The 27,169-nt window shown below is 37.3% G+C and overlaps 2 protein-coding genes across 3 annotated transcripts in view; both read right to left on the reverse strand.

The window, feature by feature from the left end:
• The window catches only part of LOC130100528 (ribonuclease inhibitor-like), a 230,578-nt gene that overhangs the window by 164,608 nt on the left and 38,801 nt on the right, over positions 1-27,169 (reverse strand). The gene's annotated exons all lie outside the window — the stretch shown is intronic.
• On the reverse strand, positions 5,518-7,451 carry LOC130100489 (protein NLRC3-like). Its single transcript, XM_056265962.1, has one exon. It carries the CDS (start codon positions 7,384-7,386, stop codon positions 5,557-5,559), a length of 1,830 nt encoding a protein of 609 aa, XP_056121937.1. The 5' UTR covers positions 7,387-7,451; the 3' UTR covers positions 5,518-5,556.

The following is a 27,169-nucleotide window of genomic DNA, read 5'->3' on the forward strand; positions in this document are numbered from 1 at the left end:
CATAAATAATAAAAACATAATAAAACACATAAAAATGTGAGCAAGAAAGTGCACTGCTATAAACAATGAAACATAAGCCCTGCTGTCTTCAAATAAATAAACTTCAGTCACACTGTAATTGCTGTACAGTATAATGACACTAACTGTAGTTTCTCCAGCTTGAATTGTGGGTTCATCAGTAGATCACTGAGGTTTTTCACTCCAGAGTCTCCTAGTTTATTCCTGCTCAGGTCCAGCTCTCTCAGGTGTGACGGGTTTGATTTCAGAGCTGAAGTCACATCAGAACAACCTTCATCTGTCATATCACAGCAGCTTAACCTACATTAGCAGAGAGAGAGAGAGAGAGAGAGAGAGAGAGAGAGAGAGAGAGAGAGAGAGAGAGAGAGAGAGAGAGAGAGAGAGAGAGAGAGAGAGAGAGAGAGAGAGAGAGAGAGAGAGAGAGAGAGAGAGAGAGAGAATGAAGAAAATAAGACTCTTTATTCTGTAAAGTCACATCATCTTCATAAGCAAATAAAACAGACAGAGGAAGAGAGATCTTCATCTTTATTTATGTTTTACGATAGAAGTTTTAGGCTCGATCACACCAAACGCGTATTTCAGGTTTGAAAACGCGAGGTGCAAAGCAGAACCAGTTCACACAGAACAGCAGTGCGCTGCGTTTTTTATGTTGCTAGGCAACCACCGAAACAGCTGTCCTGTCAGTCAAGTCAACGTCAAATCAGTTAACCAGCGCCCCTATTTTTGAGAATTTTCTGAAAACGACATACCCAAATACAAATGTCTGTAGATCTTAAACCATATGGTCCACATTCATAACTCTGATATTTATTTAAACTAGAAATTTCGCCGAGTTACAGATCATCTTCTGTCGCGTTTCAGAATGAACTTCACATTGAGAGAGACGGCAGAACGCGCATCATGTTAATTTTCTTTATTTTACGAAAAACACAACATTTTGTTTTTATTATGAATGTACACAAATAAAAGACATTTAACAGTTTTGAATGATGTACTTGAAACTTGAAAGTTTCAAGCATCACTTGAAACTGTGTTACCCAAGAGTCATAATAACTCAAAGTAGCATATGAACAGAGTAAATCAAGGTAAAATTTACATGAAAGTGACTCACGATTTCTTTGAATGAACTTCATTTAAGAAAAAATTTATCAGACTTTTATGTTAAAGGCCTGAAACACATCAAATTTGAAGATGATACTCCCAAAAATGTAGTTTCTGTAAGCTTTTATTCAAGAAAAGTCTAGGCGTCCTTTCCAAAAGGCCATTTGGAGACTCCACCTGGTAACCAAATGCCATAAGGAGTAAACACTACATACTACATACATGTATATCAATTCAGAACTGTTCTGCCCATAAAACCACACAAGAAAAAACGATTTCAGCACAACATTTTAACTTTAACAAAAAATACTTTATTTTGAATAATTCTAATAGCAAAAAAAGTGAAACCAAAATACTCACATTACAAAAATGATTGTTTTACAACTAATTGATAAATTATATAAAAATAATAAAATAACATTTGTAATTGCAACAGTGGTTTTTACTCAAATAAATTACAATAAACTGATCAATTATAATGAATATACAATTACTAAAAAAAAGCAATTACAGTATTTACAGTCTAGGAAGACATGTTGATCAAGGCAGTCACTACCAAGGTTTGTTCTCTAACCAACTGGAAACCAAAGCCACTGAAAGACAGGAAAGATAAAGTGTGTAAGCAGAACAAATAAAATTGCAACACTGTGTATGCATGTGCGAGTACATCTCCTCATCTGCCGAATCGACGCTCGACACCGTGCACTGATGCATCTCTCAGCGTCTTTCTGCTGCTCTTCATCGCTGCTCCTCATCACCTCCTCCAAAACACTCTCAACACCACACAAACTCTTCTTTAGTCGACGATCCATGATGTAGATGATCAAATATGACGTTGGAGAAAATCCGTGCATTGAAACATGCTCCGTGTTGCAAAGCAATGACGAATCTGTGCGCGCTGTGCGTAAAATGACGAAAGCGCACGAGGGCACGCACTTGTGTTTGACAAATCTGCTTACGTAATCTAAGCAAACTGTCAATCACTCTAATCGTGTTTTGGTCGGTTAACCCTCTGGGGTCGGCGGTCGCGATACCAGCTCGCTTTTTTTCTTATCAGTGCAAAATAGACTCAAAATACTCTGTTGATTTTGATCTTACATATAAGTGTTATACATCATTCAAAACTGTTAAATGTCTTTTATTTGTGTACACTCATAATAAAAACAAAACGTTGTGTTTTTCGTAAAATAAAGAAAATTAACATGATGCGCATTCTGCCGTCTCTCTCAATGTGAAGTTCTTTCTGAAACGCGACAGAAGATGATCTGTAACTCGGCGAATGTTTGTCACACAGACTTGAATCGTATGTCTTTACAACGCTTGGAGTCTCTATTTTTAAATGATGTAAATTATATAAAAAACAAATATTCTATGTTTAAGTTATCCATATGAAAGCAGCGACATGTACAGTTTTTCAAACGCGTCCTAATTAACTCTAATGTGACCACACCCACGCGAGCCTCACTGAGCCACGCCTCAGTCTTTCTTAATTGGGGACACTTAATATACATATAAAAAATACATGATGCCGAGTGCCTGCATACACTCTGCATCATGGGCTAATTTGAGTTACAAATCGCCACAAGCCTTCTTCAGCATCTCCCTGAATACTCAGACCAAGGCAGAAACCTCTTTTCAAATGTAAACATGAGTTCACAGTGGGAATTTGCATTAATCACCGTCCCAGACTTACTGGGGACAGACGTTGATTTACATGGGGGCACACACACAGCAGTTAACAAGATATCTCTAAACTCTCTCCACACCTTATTACCTTTTTGGTTTACTTCTGTGGGAATGAGACCTTTGTACCATTTGAGACATTTCAAATGATACCAAACATGTACAGTATTTTTCCATCAAAGTGCATCCATCCATGATAAAAGTGCTGCACACGGCTCTGGGGGGTTAATAAAAGCCTTCTGAAGTGAAGCGATGTGTTCGTGTAAGAAAAATATCCTTATTTAAAGGTGGGGTATGTGATTTACAAAACGGCCGGCAGATTTTGAAAATACACAACTCAAAAGGTCCTACCTTCTTTCCTCCAACGCTGGCCCTGACTCCACCCATTCGAAGAACATGGACGCGCAATCATGCATCTGCAAAACTCAGATGCGCGAGATTGCACTTACTCTCTCTCTCTCTCTCTCTGTACCGGGGCGACTGGCATGTGACTGGGTGACGAGCTTTGAGTATGCGCGCGAGGGGGATGGGGGAGGGGGGTATGGGACAACCGTTTGATTGATGCACTTACTGTCCAATGATTCTAGGTGGTCTTGGAAATGATTGGCTGGAGTTTTTCGAGTCCTGCCGGTTCCACAGATGATTAAATTGCTTAATTTTCATTTCAGTGCTTCTAACTCAGTGAATGTAAGTGGGTTAGGAATAGGATGTCAAGTGATTTTGAAAAAATGGTCAAAAAAGAAAATCACATTCCCCACCTTTAAAATTTTCTCGACTAAAATAACTAGCTTCCGGCCTTTATTAAACCCCCAGAGCCATGTGGAGCACTTATTTTACAAGAAAAGATATTTGCCAATGACCCTCAGGATCTGTAGCTCTTATTCTGATATGTAAAGTTAGATCTTTCCTTTTCTTGGAACAAAATGAATGCTTAATGTCACTTCAATATTTCTAGATGAAAAAACACAACAACAATAAAATAGCACAATGACAGGATTGATATGGTATACCCACGTTGTAACAAATAAATAAAAGATCTTTGAATTTTTCACAAAAGTTCTCTGGCGCTTTTGCCTCCGGCATCGTCCTGTCAGTCATCACACCTCACTCTAGTCATGTGACTCCTGTGTCTCAACTTACCTCAGTATCTCCAATTTACACTTCATATTCTTCAGTCCAGTGCAGATCAGCTTCACTCCTGAATCCTGCAGATTATTATTGTTCATGTTCAGCTCTTTCAGATTGGTATCGGATCCAAGAACTGCAGCCAGAGCTGAACAGCTTTTGTCTGTTAAGTTACAATCATTTAACCTACAATAAAGTCACAACACAGAATTAGATGGAACACATACAATACATTTTCTATATACAAATATTAAATACATTTTCCATTTATTTTTTACATAAACATCATATACAGCAAAGAGGCTGAGTTAAACTAACATTTATCTTCAAAAGGTACTATTTACTGTACATTAGTGTTTTTTGTTATTCAGTGACAAATTTCCTAGATAAAATGAAGCATGTTTGAAAAAATATTTGTGTAAAGCTTTTATAGCTATATGATTTTTTTTCTATTTATGTCACCTGATGGAGTTAAGGTTATTGCCACTGTTTCCTCTGTCTTGCTTAATTGGGGACACTTAATATTCAACAATATTATTGACTTGACTGCACCGACACCATTATATGAGACAGTTCACACTTTATGGCAAGTTAAAGGCCTTTCACTATAATACTAAAACTGCCTCCATTCACATGTACTTGTCTTTTTGACATAACATATTTAATGATTGAAATAAAGCTACGATTACTTAAACCTAAGAACCTAAGAAATTGTATTTGTTTTTAATATTTCAAGATTAAGGTCAACCGATGGCTGATGCCAATATATTGAGAGCAGGGTGGCCAATGGGTGATATATCATTAATTTAAAGATAGTAAAGAAGCATCCATGACAATTGCTGAAATTAAATTTATAGTTATTTTACTTAATTACTAAATTAGAAAAAATATATATTTAAAAAAAGATATGAAAAAAAGATATTTTGAATGATAAAAAAATGTAAAAAAAATTTGTAGAAAAACCATCTGATGTGTACATTAAATATGATACAACAGGCTTTTGATAAATGTTTATTTGTAAATCTCTCGATCTACATATTGCATTACATTATAATTACATTAAACTACAGAATTACTCATAGAAATAAGCATTTTAAATATCTAATTACTGGGAGAAACAGAGGGACAACTAATATATGACGTGGTAATATATATGTACTTTATTTAAGTAGCCTGTTTTATAAAAATCTCAATGTTTTATACTATAACCTTTCAGAATTTCATCTTACTTGTTGGCAATATTAATAACATCTGTATCAAATTACATTTCCCCCCCCCCAGTTTGGGTATATTAATAAAATATATCCTTTTTTTCTTCCTAAAGTATGAGTATGTGATAATATATATATATATATAAATCATAGTCATACAAGTCATACAAGTCTGGTGTATCATATGATACAAAACAATCATGCAAACATTTTTACTTGGTATTTTATATTTTGTCTTAAGTTGTGATAAACTGTCTACACACACACACACACACACACACACACACACACACACACACACACACACAAAGGCTTTACAGGTATAGCTTCATGTTTATGATGGGGAATCACTATAGAGTAATGTAGATAAATGCATTTTTCAGATGAGAGCTAAACATGACAAAATATATTAAAAGACTTACAGGGCTGTTTTGGAGGTTTTGATGACTGCCGATAATCTAATGAGACACTCGTCTGATTTCTTGAATTTCTGAAGCTCAAACTCCTCCAGCTCTTCCTCTGATGTCAACAACACAAAGGCTAAAGCAGACCACTGGGCAGGTGAAAGGTCACCAGATGAGAGACTTCCTTTGCTAAGGTGGGTCTGAATCTCGTTCACCAGATTTTGGTCGTTCAGTTCATTCAGACAGTAGAACAGATTGATGGATCTCTCTGCAGGAAGATTAGCTTCTAATTTCTGCTTGATGTACTGAACTATCTCCTTGTTGCTCTGGTCAGTGCCGTCTCGCTGTGTCAACCGACCTCGTAAGAGTCGTCGAACTATCTCCTTGTTGCTCTGGTCAGTGCCGTCTCGCTGTGTCAACAGACCTCGTAGGAGTCGTCGATTGGACTGGAGTGACAGACCGAGGAGGAAGCGAAGGAAAAGGTCCAGGTGTCCATTGTCACTCTCCAGCGCCTTGTCCACTGCAGTCTTGAGAAAATCAATCATGGTTTCATTTCTGTTTTCCTGTTCTGTAGACTCATGATCAAACACACTTGTCTTGTTGATGTCTAGAAACAGATGTGCATAAAGGGCTGCAATAAACTCTTGAATGCTCAAGTGAACAAAGCAGTACATGGTACCAAGAACGATCCCTGTTTCCTCCTTAAAGATCTGGGTACACATGCCTGAGTACACTGATGCCTTATAGACGTCAAGACCACAGGCTTCCAGGTCTGTGTCATAGAAGATCAGGTTGTTTCTTTCCAGCTGATGAAATGCCAGTTTCCCCAGTGAAAGGATGGCATCTTTATCCCAGGAAACATCTGGTGTGTATTCTCCATCATATTTCCGGCGGCTCTGCTGGATCTGAAAGCGGAGAAAGTGTGTGTACATTTGTGTCAGAGTCTTGGGAGTGTCTTCAGTGTTTGATTCCTGCAGTGTTTTAGAGATCTCATCAGCCTGAGTGTTTTTCACATCATTATTTCTCTTCTCCTCCAGAATGTTCTGGAGAACAGTGGCTGAAATCCAGCAGAAGACTGGGATGTGGCACATGATAAAGAGACTCTTTGATTGTTTAACATGATCTATGATTGTGTTGGCTTGAATATCATCCGTGAATCTTTTTCTGAAGTACTCTTGCTTTTGTGCGTCGCTGAATCCTCGTATCTCTGTCAGCCGGTCGATACAGTCAGGAGGAATCTTACTGGCAGCTGCTGGTCTGCTGGTGATCCAGACGAGAGCAGAAGGAAGCAGATTTCCCTTCATGAGGTTCGTTAGGAGAACATCCAGAGAGGCTGGTGACGATACATCACGCCACGTCTCATTACAATCAAACTTCAGAGGAAGGCGACATTCGTCCAGTCCATCAAGGATGAACAGCACTTTGAACTGATTCCTTGTAAGGTTCAGTCCTTTTGTCTCTGGGAAAAATTGAGTTATAAGGTCCATCAAACTTAGTTTTTCTTTCTCCTTTAAGTTCATCTCTCTGAATGGAAGAGGAAATATGAAGCTGATATCTTGATTTTCTTTTCCTTCAGCCCAGTCCAGAACAAACTTTTGCACAGAGACTGATTTCCCGATGCCAGCGACTCCTTTTGTCAGTACAGTTCGGATCTCCTCGTCTTGTTCAGGCGCTTCAAACAAATGTGTGCATTCAACCTGTATCTCTTGTGCTTCATGACGTCTGGAAGCAACTTCAATCTGTCTCACCTCATGTTCAGTATTGACCTGTTCACTGCCACCCTGAGTGATGTAGAGATCTGTGTAGATGTTATTCAGGAGTGTGGAGTCACCTTGCTTCGCCATTCCTTCAAACACACATTGATACTTCTTCTTTAGGCCACATTTCAGCTGATGAATGAAGACCAGCTCATCTAAACACAGGAACAGAAAATAGATAGTTTTAGTCTTCATTTTCTCTCCTACATTTATAAGAGACAATCAGACAGATGATCACGAGTCTCTTGCCTTCTAGAGCATCAGCAGCTTCATCTTGCTTCATCTCTCTCAGGTAATGTAGTGTGAGATCAAGAGCTGCTGATTTGATACTGGATCTGTTCTCATTAAAGTCCTTCACAAAGTGTTGTGTGTTCTCATGTTGTAATATTTTCTTTAACTTCTCCAGCTCATTCTTCAGAAATGTGATTATTTTGCTCTCAAGATCCTACACACAAAAGTAAGAGAAAAGACAGAATAACACAATTTAAGCCAAATTGTACATCTACATTTGGTCAACACTATTTATTCAATAATTATAATACATAAAGAAATCCAGCTAAAACACTAACATGCTGACCAAGTTTGGCTAAAATGTGTTTAAAAGGAAAAAAAGGAGATGAAGAAAAATGTAATTAAATTGCTTTGTTCAATAACATATTTGTTTTTTAGAAATATTAAACATTTATAAAAATGTGTTTTCCTACCTGGAAGATCCCAAGAAGATTGTCTTTGAAATTCTCGTGGTTCCTGTGAGTCTGAAGGTCTGAGTCTAATGTCTCATATTGAAGCCTGTAATCACATTAGTAAAATAAAATACTAACTGATATGTTACAGAAAGAGAAATAAGCATTAGCTGTAAATACTCTGACAAATATTTGATCTAAACATGTTTCATGATTGGTATTCACTGATACAACTTTTAAACACAGTAAACGTGTGACAAAAAATTAGTAACACAAAATACCTTTTATTAGATGATGGTGTTTTCTCACTGAACTTTGGTGGATCATCTTTAGACCGATCACTCTTCAGAGACACAGAGCTGGCTGCTGTGTTACTGGAATGAGTTTCATAAGGTTCCCAGGAATTGAGTTTTATTGTGATTTATTGTTTTATTCAGTCATGTTCAATCACATAAACTACTGTGGACAAATAATAAAACCCTATAATGTAATGTAAACACACAAAATACCTTTTATAAGATGAGGGTGTTTTCTCACTGAACTTTGGTCCTTCATCTTTAGACTGATCACTCTTCAGAGACACAGAGCTGGACACATGTGAGCCTGATCTTACACTGGTGACACAAAGAACAGAGAGAGAGAGAAAACACTTTAGTAAAGGAGGATCAACTGTGTCTGAAACACATCTGTGTCTTTATCTAATCCTCCACAGAAACACACACTCACATAATTTACAGTTTTATAGTTAACCATCATTTTATTTACTGGCTCACATTAGTTTAACAATGTCTTTAATATACATGAGAGAAATTAAATATGTTGAGAATTTACAAGATACTTGATCATAATTTAAGAGAACATGTCAAGTTTTTATTTATTGACAGAAATAGAGAACAGAAATGTCTGTGCAACACAGTTTTGTTGAATTAAATTAAGTGTATAGTTGTTTTCTAATGTCTGTCAATAATTTTATGATCTAAAATCTAAAGTAATTTATTTGGATTAATTCAGCGTCTAGAAGGTTATTAACAAATTATTAACTGTGATATTTTCTATAGAGCAAACAGGGCTTTATAGACAATGTCAGTGTTAATTTAAGAAGTTAAAATTGAAGTTGTGCAAATCATTTGCAAATATAAAACAATGCTTAAAGTTGTGTTATTGACAGGGAAACACAAAGTCCAGTGGAGTTTAAACTGAGAGTGTGAAACAGACGCAGTCTCACCTGTGTTTCTCTGAGAGACTCATCTGAGAGAGAGAGTCCTTTCCTCTTTCCTCTGACATACTGCAGCTAAACTGACCCTGAAAACTGATCAGCACTGCTTTCTGAAAACACTCAATCCTTCAGCATCACCTGCAAATCACAACATTTACACACATCAACAACATCTTATTGAAGACAATCATGAAGAATAAAGAGTTATCATCAACAACAGCAACAGCAAAAACCATCTATCAAATAAAGTGAGTTACAAACAAATATATTGCCATGTAAAATAACCGAATGGTCTTAATCATTCCTGATTGTTTAATGAGTTTAACTGACTCTAAATATGAATTCATTGGGGAACAGAAATTTACACTGTGCTGGGAAAACTGAACCCAATTTGTTATATTCTCTATTACAGTATAATATCATTTTACAATCATATTTACCCAATCTTTATTAATTGTTGAATCGTTAGCCATTCAATCATTACTTCAAGTTCACAATAATTGATTGAGTAAAAGTAACCAGAATTATAATAGACATACTGTATAACTACTAATCACAATTGCTGAACTGAAATATTCAGTTTAATAACATCAGATTGTTGTTGATTGACGTTAGGCTTCATCTGTCTGTCTACTGTAAATGTCTGCTTCAAAAATACTTTCGATTTCACATCACAAAAACCTAACACGGAAGAGGAAATGGGAGAAAACTTTTTAGAAACATATTCGTGTTGAATAATCCTTTATCAATACATTTTTTTGTGTTTTTACTTCAAAAGATTGTAATTTCTGGCAGATTCTTCTTCTGTTCGGAGTAGCAGAAGAACAGCCTTCTGTAACTTCACATTTAAATCTCGCTTAACAATATGAAGTTCCTAATAACTACAAATGACTGTAATGGAGAATGTCTTAAACTTACTTGCAGTCTTGTCCACTAAGAAGAGAATTTATCAGTATTGTAATCTCAGTAACGCTTGTTGTCAGTCCGCGCGCGTCGTTCTCAGAATCTCTCGCTGGTCTCGATGGATTGTGGATTAAACACATAAATGGCCGCGAGTGTTATTAGATTTGGTAGGCATTGTGCTAAATTGACATCTGTAGACATGTTTCCTGAATCATAGATAAAAACAAATCCAGTGAGTGACAGGTTTAGGTGTGGACAGGTGTTCCTTTCGTTTTGCTCTTCTTCGTGTGTTTTACAGAAGGGTTTGGAACAGCTGAACAGTGTCACACCGACGCCTACTGCATATATCTCTAAATCCTGTTTAAAACCTCTTAAATAGACATTTCAATAGTGCATCTGCTATATTCCCTGTTTCTGGACTATTATCTAAGATGCTGGATATTGTAAATGGCTGACATCCCCAGCTAACACAGTTACGTTGTGAAGACGTAACCGGACCAGACCATATTCGTCGTAGCGACGAACCACATAACGTTCCAGCGACGTAACTTTGTGATTCCCATAATCGTCGTGGCGACGTTATAGTGTACGTGGCAAGAGCGTGATGAGTACGTCTCAATGACCAAACTGGTATGTTGTGAGGACGTAACATCAAAGGACCGTGTTAGTTGTAGCAACGACCAAAATCACGTAAAAAAAAAAAAAAATCAGCAAGTGTGTTACCTGTACGATTGTGTGTGGCCTATATGCACCGCATGCATCAATGTGTCACACACGTGTGCCTCAAGAATCAATCAACTAGAAAACATTTATATAATTTATTAATCAGCAGTTAATGACATTTTCCACATTAAGCTAATAAAAAATTAACATATCATTTTTAACATATATATATATTAAAAGTTAACAACAAAGTTATTGAGAAGTGAAAATTTGGCATATACATTAATTTTAATTAATTTGATCTTACTTTAAGGAAAAAAACCTGAAAACCAATGAAAATTTCTAATGATTCAAAAAGTCTTTATTCGTCTTCAAAAGTAGGAGTGTTTCATCATCGTCATCATTCTGCTGCACACCTTTTCTCTGGTCCTGCTGCTGCAAAATGAAAAGTATATTTCAGTTTTATACATTTAATTGCACATAATTTTTTTCAGTTAACTTTTACATTTGTTGAAATTAAATGTTAGATTCAGCTGGTCAATATAATTTATTTAAAATATGATGGTTTCATTATATTAATAATGTAAGATAACAATAAATATACTATAAATCCAGTAATTGTATTTAGTAAATGGCTCAAATGCAGGAAACAAATACATGCAATAGTGAGTTTATTAGTATTAGTGGATTAAAAAATAGGATATAGGGATTACGTGAGAACACCAGTTCTCTTCACACTTCATCACAGTGGCGGCATGCACCAATGGATGTTGAAAACACTTCAGCTGCGCTGTGTGAGTAACCATGAATCATATCTTTCATTCTAATATTTTATTTGTTGATTGTCAGATGTCAACTATATGTACATTATGACGAGGTGAGATGCGCTAATCATGTTAGCTAATAGTGTTCTGTTCTTTAGACCGACAGACGAACATCATAAACCAACTTTATTATACTCCAGTAACAAAACATACACACGTGACTCTGGATGTCATTATATCAGATGACCACTAGATGTCCTCATGACCTCATATATGTATAACATATCTAATATGTTACATCCCCCTTCTTAAGTATATTCCTTTATACTGATGCATAGAACTACTGCACAATCTTTTAAACACAACATTTGAGTTTCATTTAACAAACTTTCAGCATAACTGCAAAATTATTCAACACATTTTCACAAATGCATTTATACTTATAAACAATTGCATTTCAACCCATTACCCAACCAACAATGCATATACAACATAACAATCGACATACCGGGCCAGTACAAAATGTCTCTGCCTCTTGCCTTACATTTGACAATGCCCAGGTGTGACTCGTGTATTTTGTTGATCATTTCTTGTCTCAGCTGATTTGGAACAATGAGCTTATTTGCTTTCAATAACAGACCATCTTCATAACTGATTTCCTCTCGATATGTCCAGTATTCCTGTATTGATCTTGGCATCATAGATCGTTCTTTCGCCCATCCATTCAGCACTGCCTTTTATAACATTTGCATCTCTGCATCCTCTGCTGTTGCTTTTCTCAAAGCATCCAGTTTTTCTTCTGAAATAGGAAGTTGTGACGTAATCCAGTTCACTGCTAGATCCTCTTCCAGCAGATTTTCCTTCTGTTCGTGTAAATATGCACGACTTAGAGCATCTGCTATGTAGAGTCCCTTACCAGGTTTGTACATCACCTTCAGATTGTATCTCATAGCCGTAAAAGCATTCTTTGTAATCTCATAGGAGCCTGATGCAGCGGCTTCTTACTCTCTAATGGCTTGTGATCACTTTCAATCATGATTTCCTTTCCGTACACATACTGGTGAAATCTCTCACAACCATAAACGGCCAACAACTCCTTTTCAATGTGTGCGTATCTACGCTGACAGTCGTTCCGAGCTCTCGAGCCACAAGCCACTGGCCTTCCTTCTTGCAGAATCACAGCTCCTAGTTCTAGTCAGACATATTGGGAATGAACTTTGCCAGATATTGCTCCACTCCCAGAAATCTTTGCAGTTCTGGCTTGCTTTGTGGTGGTGGGATTTCAGTCACTGCCCTTACCTTTCCTTCATCTGGCTTCACTCCTTGAGCACTCAGTATGTGTCCTATGTATTTGATCTCCGTCATTCTTATTTTGCACTTGTTCCTGTTCAGCTTTAAATGTTTTTTCTTGCACATTCCAGCAGCTTTATGAGCCGTTCATCATGCTCTTGAATGGCATCTCCCCACACCAGCAAGTCATCGATGATATTTACCACTCCTTCCAGTCCGTCTATCATTTGTGCAATGGATCTCTGAAAGCCTTCTGACGCTGATGATATACCGAAAGGTAACCTAAAACGGTATCGCCCAACTGGTGTGTTCATTGTGCAAAGCTTTGAACTTTCATGATCCAGCTCCCAGTCTCCCTGCTGTGTTTAGCAACTTGTACACACTTTCTGACATGACATTACATTCAGCTCCAGTATCCAGTGTCACTTTGACATCATTCTTGTTTATCTGGATTGTCTCGATCCATTGTTCATCCTCATTACTTGAGTTGATGGACATTACATTTCTTTCTTTTTCCACTGTTACTGTACCAATAAACATGTTACCATCTTGTTCAATCACGTGCATTCTTTTACTCTGACTCTGCAGGTCTTAGGAATTACACATCTTTGCAAAATGATTTTTTTACTTTTTACTTTTTAATTTTTAAACTTTTAGTCTTTTAGTACTTGTATTTTATTTTTCTCCTCTTCTGAGAAATGTATTACATACTTGTATGGCCTCTTCCCCCGCCACGTGCAGAAATGTAGCACACCGCACCGTCTCAGACTTCTCTGCTACTCCGCTAGCTAGCGAGAAAAGATCGAACCTCTGTATCCAGTTCCTCCAATTTTCCGAGAGATTTCCTTGCAGGATCAATGGCGGCGGTGGCTGTAACTGTGCCTCTGTTTCTGCCTTTATATCCGTTTTATTCTGACACCATGTTCTGTTCTTTAGACCGACAGACGAACATCAGACCCTGTGTCATCAACCAACTTTATTATACTCCAGTAACAAAACATACACACGTGACTCTGGATGTCACAGGGCTGCCAACTCTCACGCATTCACCGTGAGACTCACGCAATTGAGCCAAATCTCACGCTCTCACGCCACACCCCCGATTTCTCACGCTGAAGTGTCAACCCGGTCGGTCAAATGCCTGAAAGATAAGTTTATCTATAGATCTACCAGTTGAGCCATTCGTGATCGACTAGTTTTACCGCAAATTAGTTAAAATATCCTGTAATCTATAGCGAGCGAGCGTGCATGCGAGACAGATGTGTTGAGCTCCTAACCACGCACGCACTCCTAACTGCGCACGACGGCAGAGAGGTAATTAAGCGAGCTTGCGTGTCTTTTGCAACACAACCCAGTGGACAGTTACACTGTATTGAGACAGTTGAGAAATAATAATATTTTTTACAGTTTTCAACAATAATTGTCATTGTTGAACCCTTGCTCTTATTATATTTCTGATTTCTCAGTTTTGTCATTATTTTAGCAAATCATTTATTTTATATTTATTTGAGACGGTTTGTTTTAAGAAGTTTTAAAGAGTTAGTAAAAGAGTAAAGTAAAAGTTAATTTTTTTTTATTTAATTAGGCATCTATTTTTTATTAAGTAGGCCTATTTATTTTGTATTAATACATAACCTTACTGTATTCATTCATAATGTATCATTATTGCGTGACATTTGTGTCAATAATCGTCAAGCACAGGGGACTTCGCGTAGTGGGAGGGGCCCCCAAATCAAATTCTGCTTAGGGCCCCCAAAAGGCTCGGACCGGCTCTGGAGACCAGACAGAGAGTGTGAGTTTTTTGTGACAATTGTGAGGGAAATACACAATTTATTCCCATAAACTGTGTAGTCAGCCGTTCTCCCTCCCATCTGCACTGTGTGAATTGTGAACGCAGGCAGGTCAGTGAGTTACAGGGCGCTCCTTGTCTCCATCCAGTTTAGGCTGGTAACTAATAGGCCTGTTATATAGTTTATATAGAATTAAGTTAGCAATAGCAGAGTTGTTTGTTTTGCAGCACTGAGCAGTTATTTTAAATAACTTTATCATAAAAACAGTACAAAAGCATTTCCAGATGACAAATATGGACATGCCTAGTAGTTAATGTTAATTATTGTTTTCTAAGAACAGAATGTTAATTAAAATGTTAAATGTAAAATTAAATGTAATGTAAATCTCCCAAGAAATTCTGTACAGATACCAAATACTTTGACAATCAATGTATATTTAATAGCCTACACTTCTGCTAATGCAAGGATTTTGTGTTTGTATTTTTCCCCACACCAAGCCACGCCCCTCAATAAGCCCCTCCCCCATAACCCAAGCTCCGCCCCCCAAAATCTCACTCTAAGCTGAACTCAAAAGTTGGCAGCCCTGCAAGCATTTGCAGGTGAAGAACCAGATCATAGAAGGTTGAACTAAACTGTGCTCTCTGCACACATATCAAATACGAGCATGAATACTGACACTGAGTGGTATCGTCTTGTGCTTTATGTCCATAGAAGTGGTCAGCATATGTGTGTGGTCTGTAACAAACAAAATAAAGATATACTATAACAAACAATACTTCTCTCTTCTCACAATCACACTCATAACAACATAAAAGGCATTAAAACTACTGGCTTCCCCCAAACTTCAACACCGCGTTGCCTTTGAATACAGTAGAACATGAAAACAAATACACAGCTTACATGATTACACTGTACTGGATGAGAACTCAAATACTGCTATACTTCACATTAGCATCCATTTTGTGTCATCACTGTTAACTTCTCTATTCAGTAAACAACAAACAACTCAGCTCGAGTAACCTAGTGAAATTGACAAGACTCACTTTCTCTCTGGACGCACACAACTTCAAACACTCAAAGGAACAAAACGAAGATCATATAACGGCATTCAGGAAGGGAATTTCACGGCTCGTTCTCACTGAAGATAACGGCTGATGTCAGACTGGATCGCGCGCGCCACCGAATGAGCTGTGTTCCGCCAAAATAAGAGTCCCCGCGATCGGGAAGAAAGCGATCTTGTACATCCACATCATAAATCAGTGTCATTAGTGAGACTTTCTCACACACCTACATAAATTTACATTAATTGTTTAACTTAGCCTACGCATTAACGCAATCAGCAATCTTCCTCCAAGATTGTTCTCTTGCTTTGGCAGCAGATACAGTGTTACTGAATAATAATATCTTGCTCCTGCGCGGAAAAATATATAGCTCTCGCTCTATCCATATCGAACGCGATTGGTTGTTCAGTGTCGACGTCACTCTTTTATGTGCACGCGCGTGTGGAGTAATCATAGCTTAAGGATCAAAGCCTGAGTTGACAGAGAAAGTTGATGAGCTGCGTCATGGTACCAATAAAGCCTGATTGCATCGGTTTGGTTTTGTCGACTCAAAACCAATCCTGTAACCCCGCGTTTGTTCAACTACCATCATACAGGCCCCTGTTCTAGGTTGTGCTGTCGAGTTACTGATGTTATGAAGTGTGAGTGCACCTATCGCTTATATAATTTAAACTTATAAACTTATTACATTTAAGATCATGAAAAGATACCATAGTTGTATCTAACAATCATAATGACAAAACAGAAAACATAAAGATCGTTGGTTTGTGTACATCATAATATGATATTTATACACAGGAAAAAAGAACAATAACAAGGCTAAATATAGTTCTTCATAATACATTAAAAATTGTTTTGTTGTTATAATTCTGAGGGATGAAACGAGAGGTAAATTCATCAAGAAAAGAGGAAAACTTAAAGAAGAAACTTTTTGGGTATAAAATAAAGAAATTAACAACATATTCAAGAGATGACGATTTTCGGGTTTCTTAAAAAAATATATCGTTATAAGGATAAAACTGTAGGGTTTAAAATATAACAACTTAAATCAACCCTAAATGTATTCAGAAAATAAAATGGCAGCTGTTTCTTCAACAATACCACAAAACGAGCAAGTTTCATCAATATCAACATATTTACAGATAGATGAATTAAACGTGTCGTTCATCTTTTAAGTTGTTGCACTTGTGATAACGCGTCGTAGGTCACATGATAACGCCAACATGGCGGATGATGTCCGGATCGATTCATACTCAACGAGACTTGGCTATAAAGTACCTACTCTTTTAGCGCTCGTTAAGTAAGTCCTCATTGAAATTAAGTACCTACCCGTTGACTATGCGATTTCGGATGCAGCCTAAATGTATTCGTAGTATACTTAGCATAAAATAAATGTATTTCAAATACATTTTAGTATATTTATTTTTTACTAGGGTCCCATCATGTGCAAACAAGCATCTCTAGCAGTCTCTTAAAATGTCTGATTTTAGAGTTTTACAATCCTTTAATTTATAGATATATTAGTTGATATACTGGTTCAAAAGCAGATCAGATTGGCAATAAGAGAGGGCAGTTTATACAGGAGATCAGAGTGATTATTAGAGAAATACAGGCCTAGGTGAGCTAGAAGTCTAGAGAATGTCTGAGACTGTCCAGTGACATCACTGTGACATCACGGCTTGTAAAAGTTAGAATGTTGACAATCGCTATAACACTCAGTGTGTTTGACTATCTGCAACACTCGGTAACTCACTGCTTACTTGAACATTAAGCCATGATGATCTCCGCACTGACTGTGATTCTGCTGCTGATGCGTTACTTCTTCACCAAGGTGAACAAACGTGCATCAACCCAGTCGGAACCGCACAAGAAGAGTACCGAGACAACTAGAAAGGCATTTTACAAAATAACAAAGTAAGCGCATATCATTGTACCATCTCCATCTGAGCATATATTCAAGTAAATCAGAAAATTATCTCCATCAACTGTGTTTTGAAATGTTTTGTTTGACTTGCTGCCTATAGGGCAAGGCCTTGAAGCCATTCTTGATGAGGAGGAAGATGCTTTGTTTTTATATAAGGCATATTTTGAGTCATGAACGATGTGTTTAAACAAGTTTTTGTTGTTAAATAACATTTCAATGTGTAAATCTTTTGACAATTTTTATGTCAGACAGTACAACCAAATATACTGTACCGTTAGTTGTAGGCTTTAGGAGCGGCAGAAACAGCGGTTTCCACGGTAACGGCTGTACACAAAGCAGCGCAACGCTCATAAAACGCTGCTTTATCATGAAAGATAAAGAAAAAATCAATAAAAATAACATCGAAACTTTTCTAAAGACAGTCAGTTCCCTTCAAAGATACATTCATATAAAAAAACACGCCGCGTTTTAACTTTGAAACGTGCAGTGCTCATGTTTATTCAACGTTTTTATTAACAAAAAGATTGAGACGCTTTGGCTTCACTTTTTAGCACTTGTGCGTCACGCTTGTACGGATCACGGATCAAATGCGATCCTTTCCACCCCTACAAAACATAAAATAATGTGTTTTATTTGTACTAAAAAGTATTTAAACTAAATAGGTTTTATAGAATAAAGTGATATATGTCATGAATTTCTCAAATTATTTTAAAAGGAAAATACAATTTCAATTCAATTTCAATTTCAAATGAGCTTTATTAGCATGACTGTGTATCACAATGTTGCCAAAGCATTAACAAATTATATTTAAATAATACAGCAAACAAAAAGACAAACCATATATGTATAATATATAATATAATACTTGAACAGTAACTCACAGTTATTCACAGTAACTATTATACTGATAAAAATTAAGTAAAATTAAAAATATAATATTTTGTGCTTTCTTCTTTTTCCACAGTGTCTGTCCAGAGGCGCAACTGCCCATTTGCTGAGGGGCTTTCAACACCAGCGTGTGACAGAAATAAGTAAATTAATAAATAGGCATATACTATAAAAACATTGAAGATATCACCTAAGTGAGTTCAGGTTCCTAATAGCCACAGGAATAAAGGAATCCCTGGCACGTCTGGTTCTTAACATGGGCAGCCTAAAACGGTGACCTGAGGGGAGCAAATTAAACTCCCCAAAAAGTGGGTGATCAGAGCAATTTAAAATGTGGTTAGCCTTACCCCGGACCCGTTTATCATATGTTGCAGCTGTGGTAGCTGTACCCCAACAACCTTAGACGCAACATTCACCAGTCTAGCTAGCTTATGCTTGTTAATCATTGAAAGGCCACTGTACTGCGCCACAATACAAAATGTCAAACACGGCTGCTGTAACTCTGACCTGCCACAAGATGGCGCTGTTTTACATTTACATTTAGTCATTTAAGCCTGGTTCACACGGCAGGATAATTAGGCCGATTTTAGCCCCGATTTACCCCTTCCGACAATCTTAAGGATGCTCCGATTATCGTAAATAATCTGATCAGATATTCCTGCCGTGTGTGGTGTGTTAAGACTGCTCTCGTCTGCTCGGAAGGACGTCGGGACCGCTCCGATCTCAAATCGGGGATATCCAACATGTTGGATTTTTTTGGCCCGATTTCTCCTTGTGTGTGGTGTCTCCCGGGGACAAACGAGCACGCAGCCTGTGGACTGTGGCGTGTAGCCAATCAGAAAGCGAGGTGACGAGGCGCAGAGGAAGCACCGGGAAACAAAATCAAAATAGTCCATGCTCGCGTTGTCTCCACTTCTTTGACCATCGCCTTTTCTTTTGGTAACGTTTTTTTTTTTCGGTTAAAAACAAACTACACTGGTTGTTTACTCTGAAGTCACGTTTGATCTCGAGGGATTTTGCGAGATTTTCCGTCTGACCTGGGAATGCTCGGGAGTCAAATCGGTTCGTGCGTGATGTGTTGATTTTGCCGTGTGGCTGCGCACCACACACTGTACGACCAAAACTGTTAGACCCGTGATTTTTTATCGCCGTGTGTGGGGTCTCTCAGGTTTGGAAAATCGGCCGACAATTTTAAAATCGTTCCGTGTGAACCAGGCTTTAGCAGAAGCTTTTATCCAAAGCGACTTACAACTGAGGACTAAAGCAAGCGAGTCATCGTGAAGAGGCAAAAACAACGCCAGAAGTGCTAAAATACAAAGTTCAGGTATTGCTCAGAGTAGCATAAGCCAGATTAAAGGAAAGAGAAAGAACTTTTTTTTTTTTTTTTTTTTATGAGGTTAAGTGCTCACGGAAGAGATGAGTTTTCTGCAGTCTTTTGGATGTTGTCAGGGATTCTGCATTCCGGATGAGGACTGTTTTCCACACTCTTGATTTATTTTAAATTTTTTTATTGCAGATCACATTTGTTACAATTTGCCATTGAACTTGTAATACAAGAATCATTTAGTTACAGTTTTTTTTTTTTTTTTTATTAAACATTTATTCACGAGATAGTGAAGTGAACATTCATAAGTCAAAAAAAAAAAAAAGAGCCAGAGGTACAGGGACTGATAGATATTACATACCATTTGAATTTAGAGAGAAGTATCAATTAGAAACAATTCTACCCATAAAACATAGAATTATAATAAAATAAAGAAATTATAAAAATAATAATAAATAACAGAGAAAACAATTACACAAAAACACCAAAAATTGAGCATACACTCTAAAAAATGATGTGTTAGATTTACTTAAAATATATATGCACCATTTTTGCATCATACTTTTTAAGTAATCCCAACTTGGAGTAATTTTACTTAAAATTAACAAGAAAACCGTTGTTATATGTACTTACCCAGCGAGCAAAGAGTCGTCTATAATACGTCTAAAAGACGTAATTGTTAGACATCCAAAAGACGTCCTCACAGGAGCCAGAATGAAAGTTTTTTATACGTCTTTTCAGGACGTTGTTTAGACGTCAATTAAAGACGTGCTACAGACGTAATTTTTAAACATCCAGAAGACATCCTCACAGGAGCCAGAATGAAAGTTTTTTATACGTCTTTTCAGGACGTTGTTTAGACGTCAATTAAAGACGTGCTACAGACGTAATTTTTAAACATCCAGAAGACATCCTCACAGGAGCCAGAATGAAAGTTTTTTATACGTCTTTTCTGGACGTTGTTTAGACGTAAATTAAAGACGTGCTACAGACGTAATTGTTAGACATCCAGAAGACGTCCTCACAGGAGCCAGAATGAAAGTTTTTTATACGTCTTTTCTGGACGTTGTATAGACGTAAATTAAAGACGTGCTACAGACGTAATTGTTAGACATCCAGAAGACGTCCTCACAGGAGCCAGAATGAAAGTTTTTTTATACGTCTTTGCTGGACATTGTATAGACGTAAATTAAAGACGTGCTACAGACGTAATTGTTAGACATCCAGAAGACGTCCTCACAGGAGCCAGAATGAAAGTTTTTTATACGTCTTTTCTGGACGTTGTTTAGACGTCAATTAAAGACGTGCTACAGACGTAATTTTTAAACATCCAGAAGACGTCCTCACAGGAGCCAGAATGAAAGTTTTTTATACGTCTTTTCTGGACGTTGTTTAGACGTAAATTAAAGACGTGCTACAGACGTAATTGTTAGACATCCAGAAGACGTCCCCACAGGAGCCAGAATGAAAGTTTTTTATACGTCTTTTCTGGACGTTGTTTAGACGTAAATTAAAGACGTGCTACAGACGTAATTGTTAGACATCCAGAAGACGTCCTCACAGGAGCCAGAATGAAAGTTTTTATACGTCTTTTCTGGACGTTGTTTAGACGTAAATTAAAGACGTGCTACAGACGTAATTGTTAGACATCCAGAAGACGTCCCCACAGGAGCCAGAATGAAAGTTTTTTATACGTCTTTTCTGGACGTTGTATAGACGTAAATTAAAGACGTGCTACAGACGTAATTGTTAGACATCCAGAAGACGTCCTCACAGGAGCCAGAATGAACGTTTTTTATAATTTTTTTTTGGACATTGTTTAGACGTCAATTAAAGACATGCTACAGAGTTAATTGTTAGACATCTAAAGGCAGCCAGAATAAAAGTTGTATTAGTCACGTTTTCTGTAGTAGAAATGTCAAAGAAGACTGTTAAAGACCCATATTGAAACGGAAATCCCATTTGTGCATTTTGCAAGGATCCAACTTTAAAAAATCTTTACTTCAAAACAGTGGCAGTGAGTTAGTTCTCACTGAGAAAAACCCAGTTACTCATTGTTAATGGTTGTCGTGTCATGAAACTGCAGACACACAGACCATAGACCTAAATAAGATTTGAAAGAATTTTGATAATATTGAATACTCAATTGAATACGGGAACTGTGTAGAGTCTTGCATTTGTATATCTTATCAATATAATTGTAATAAACTGCTTACCATTTGCCTGTAAACCAAACTGATCACTCCAAGAAATCAACTATTTAAATCTCAAAATATATATTTTATTACTATTTTGTTCTACTGGACCAAAACTTAAAAGCCAGAACAGTAAAGTTATAAATTAACACAATTTCCCTTTAAATAATCTATAAAATGTTGTTAAAACAGTATAACATATCAATTAACAAAATGTGGCTGCTATAAGCTTCACAAGCTTCATTTATAGCGGCAAGCCCCGACTCTCCCGGGGGCATGTTTCAGATGATCGGCTGCAGACTTTATTTGGGCCTCTGTTGCAGCTGGGTCCCATTTCATGACAGCAGCTACAATCAAAGCAAAAAAATACACATGTAAAATAAATAAATACAAACGCCACTGTTGTGGTTTAGCTTGCAGCAGAGATGCATAGAAAATGTTAGTACTCGAATCAATGAAATGAAACAGTTATTAAATCACAAATCAAGTAAAATTACATCAAGCCTGATATAAAGCATTCCACACACACATACACATATATATATTCTAGGGATGCACGATATAGGATTTTGGCCGATATTCGATATGCCGATATTTTCAGACTAATTTTGCCCGATGCCGATACCGATATATTTGTGTGTTTTTTTAAGTGCAAAAAAAGCTTATTAAAGCTTCTATTAAAGTTCTCAGTCAAGAGCAGTGAGTGATTTCCTCTTTGTGTTTTTTTGTTTTATTAACATTAACGAGATAGTTCTCCCCAAAATTTAAATTGTCATCATTTACTCTCTCAAGTTTCTTTCTTCTGTTGAAATTATAAAAGTTATTTGGAAGAATGTGGCTAACCAAACAGTTGCTGTACTTCAGTGACTTCCATAGTATATTTAAGCACAAGAAAGAAATGAATACAGGTTTGGAACAACATTAGAGTGAGTAAATAATGACAGAATTTTTATTTCTGGGTGCAGTATCTCTTTAAGGACAAGCGGCAGCATATTATTACTGTCTCTTTAAGAACTGCACGCGACGCGTCTAATATACACGCATTTGACAAGCAGATTTTCTCTGTTTGCTTTCACTTTAGACATAACCAACTTTGTTTATGTAAACCGTGTGTGTATTTGACAGTATCAGCGCAATAAGACTCGAAAGATTAGTCCGGTATGCAGACTCTGTGACAGGCTTTTAGTTCCTGTGAGCGTCGGGTGTAACGCGCTCAGAAAAGCGGATGTTAGAACAGCGCATCAGCACGTGAATGATATGTTTACCTAGCAAGACTTTGACGCACATGCAAATAATGAACTTTTGTGAATTGCGGTGTCCCGTGACCGTGAGTGTAACTCTACCTCTGCGTTTACATGTGATGTGATTAGAGCTGTCACGATATCTACTTTTTGTTGTGCGATATATTGCACCAAAATTAATTGCGATAAACGATATTATTGTAATTTTCAGACCATTTTATGCCACTGATTACATAATGACAATATAATAGCATAATAATGCAAGTACACTGTTTCAAAGAACATTTTATTCTTATTCTATTCAATATTTAGACATTGTGAAATGTGAAAAAATATTTCCCAAATAAATAAAACAAGTAAATAAATACACTTTCGTTAACAAAAAAGTGCAAGGTATAAAGAACTAGATCAAAACAAAGTAATATGTCAATTTAAACTTTTAAAGTGTCTCACACAAAGGCACAGATGCATCAACAAGGACATTTCTGCTGTCAGATTCGTTTTTTAATTGTTAGGCAGATTCCGAGAAAGGAACACCAACATGTTTACCTTGTGGGGCTTAAAGGAGAACTCCGGTCAATTTTAACATTGAGCTCATTTTTTTGGTAAATTTGGAGTGCTGTCAGTACAGAGAACAACGACAAAAATCAGTGTTTCCTACACCGTGTTATCCTCTTTTTAAAATTTGCACACTGTTGACTTAAACGGGGTTAGTTTTAAACCTGTTAACATCCTTGATGTGTCATTTTAATTGAACAGCCATGTGAGTGATATTATTCAGAGTGAACACGGTGAAAGATATGAATAAAGATGTGAAAGATATGAATAAAAATGATGTTTATTCAGCCAGCTCACATACCCGTATTTACTTCCTGTTTTCGGTCGAAGTCCACAGTAGTCGATTGTCGAGTTCGCGCGCGCGATCATTGGTAACTAAGATAACCAATGATCGCGCCCGCGAACTCGACAGTTGACTACTGTGGACTTCGACCGAAAACAGGAAATAAATACGGGTATGTGAGCTGGCTGAATAAACATCATTTTTATTCATATCTTTCACATCTAACGTTACTGCAGTCAGATTCACCGTGTTCACTCTGAATAAAATCACTCACATGGCTCAATTCCATGTTGGACTCGTTATTCCTAACTGGCTCGCTGTAGATGTCACGAAACAGAACACTTTAAAATGCAGTTGGTTCACGCCTTCTCTTTACCTGACGGTGTCTCTCTCTCTCTGTGTGTGTGTGTGGACACGCTGCCTGAGCCCCGCCTCCGACACAGAGTGCAGACAAGATGACAGAGGCAGCGCGATCAACTAAAATGTTGGTGACATTCATTGTAATGTAAAAATAAATCAAATTATTATTTTTAATAATAAAACAAATTATCAGTTGCAATATATCGCGGCACCAAAAATGATCGCGCTCATTTCCATATATCGTGCGATAAGTCGATATATTGACTATCGCGACAGCTCTAGATGTGATGTGAATGTACGTCGCGTTGTACAGTATGTTGAGATGAAGGCGCCAGAATTGAACTGATAGAATGCACGATACTATGATTTTTCTTCAAAAGCAGATCGTGGAGACATTTTAATCGTCCACGATCAAAAACCGTGGGACGCACACCCCTAGTTGGAAGTTTTGCTGGCGCTCATGCTTCGTTCGCGTCACGTGCGCATAGGAAACACGCCACCCTATCGGCAAGGCTCATCGGCAGAAATATTCATATCGGCCGATGCCGATGATGGTCATTTTAAGCTTTTATCGGCCGATACCGATGTTGTCCCGATATCATCGTGCATCCCTAATATATTCGTATTCGTATTGAACCGTTCGGTACGAGGCTTTCGGTTCAGTGTGCATTACAAACCGAACGGTTTGTTGGACCATTTTTCCTGCTGACCAAAATTTCGTTATTTAAAATGTAGGGGCGTGGCAAGCGTGCTCATAATGTAAGAGACGCTGCTGCGACCACAACATTGCCCAACATCAAATAGCAAACGTAATGTAAGCGGAACGAAACTGCAGCTGCGCTACTCGTTATTGTGTGGTTGACGGATCGTTTATCAGTTTGGACCAATCCAGCGTCTTGATCAAGCGACACTGTTACTACACAGCACTAAGAGATCCAGTAAAGAAAGCAGTTGAATTTGCCACTGAAGTAATAATATCGCAGCGAGATCTAGTGAGAAACATTCACATTTCTTCGTTATTAACGGATCAAACAGCGCTGACGTGGAAAACAGGAATAAACATTGTGCCATGAATGAACTATCCAGTGCCCACAGATCAGCAACATTCACCATGGATTTACTGTAGTAACACTACTAACTGTAACCATGGAAGTTTGGCAGGAATAGTAGGCTATAATGCGTTCAAGTAACGTTACGTCGGTTTTATTTCGACATTATGAATAAAATTGCTGCCCTCAAATGTTAATCTGAAATAAAATAAACCTTTGTTTATAACTACTACAATATTACAATTAATTTTTTTCAAGGAGCAAGGAGCTGTTTTTGTTTTATATGCTCCTAAGAAGAGTCAAGTGTAGCTCCATCACTGCTCAAAGTAAAAAATTATCATACTTTGATGAAAAATTATTAAAAAAATTAAATCAAGGAAATTTCTCTGGCTTTTCTTTCTTTTTGCTGTATCAAAAACGTACCGAACCGTGAATTTTGTGAACCGTCACACCCCTAACATATATATTTATTTACATTTGAATACAGTTATCAAAGACCTGTTTGTGAAAGGTTTTTTATTTTTATTATTGTTTATGTTAAAACTAGGGGTGTGACGGTTATTATATAACCGTGAGACCGATGGTTATAGTTGAACACCGTCATTAGAACTCTATAACCGCCAAAACCGTGTTATTAAAATATATTGCAGATAAGGTTATACTAATATCAGTGTTGGGGAGTAACGGAATACATATACCAGCGTTACGTATTCAGAATACAAATTATGAGTAGGCCTAACTGTAATCTCCACAGTAGAGCCCGACCGATATATCGGCGGGCCGATATTATCGGCCGATTTTAGGCATTTTCCTAACTATCGGTATCGGCATTTATAATGGCCGATAAATGAATATTTTAAAAAATGCGGGTGCGGTGATTCATGTAAGGGTGGCGCTGCCAATAAAGCACCTAAAAGCTGTCACAAGAACTGGCAAAAGTAATGATTATGAATACAACAAATATAGCAAGGAGACATTTTAATTTTTTATTAATAAACAAGTGTTTTCAGTCAGTGTCAGCCAAAGATGAAGTTGACGAAGCTGACTTGCGATCTTTAGTGAACGCGTGCCAGAGAGAAATGCACATTTCATTCGATTACATAAGTCTGTCTGTCTTTCGTTTTGAATTGTTCTGTTTAAAAGCAGACATTTCAATATAGATATATTTCAATTCTCAGGTCTATACGCTGAGTTTCGGTTCATGAGACGAGCTCCAGTTCACCCGCAGGCGCCTCCGTGTCGAGATTATCTATCGTCTGCTAAATTTACTTCTTATAAATTAAATCCAGACAAATGGTTGATGAAACATTGATTAAAATTAAGATACAATTAATACAAAACGAAATTCACTTTGAAACGAAAGGTTTTGTGCTTTCTGTTTGATGTCTATGTAAAAGTTTCAAAGCATATTTTAGTGCCGCTTTCAGAGCGCTCACGTCCGTAGTGCTGAACTGTCGCGTCTGTAACATTGTTTTTCCTTAATGCGAACACGAAAAATAAATAAAATGAATATTTTATGTAGCCTGTGGAGACTGAGAGCCAACCCTTCTTCATCCGGTGGGTAGTAGCCTAATTGTGATTTGCGCAGTGTAATTCACAGAATTGATTTCTCTGCTACAGCCTCTGTCACGTATTGTGTGAGCTTGTGACTATTGCAAGCGCGCAACTGAGAAGTCCT

The sequence above is a fragment of the Rhinichthys klamathensis genome, unplaced genomic scaffold (genome assembly GCF_029890125.1).
Source record: "Rhinichthys klamathensis goyatoka isolate OS25496 unplaced genomic scaffold, OSU_Roscu_1.1 h1tg000011l_1, whole genome shotgun sequence".
NCBI lineage: Eukaryota > Metazoa > Chordata > Actinopteri > Cypriniformes > Leuciscidae > Rhinichthys > Rhinichthys klamathensis.

Excerpts from the sequence above, each read along its gene's own strand:
- LOC130100489 (XM_056265962.1), bottom strand. The coding sequence starts at position 7,386 with ATGGCGAAGCAAGGTGACTCCACACTCCTGAATAACATCTACACAGAT.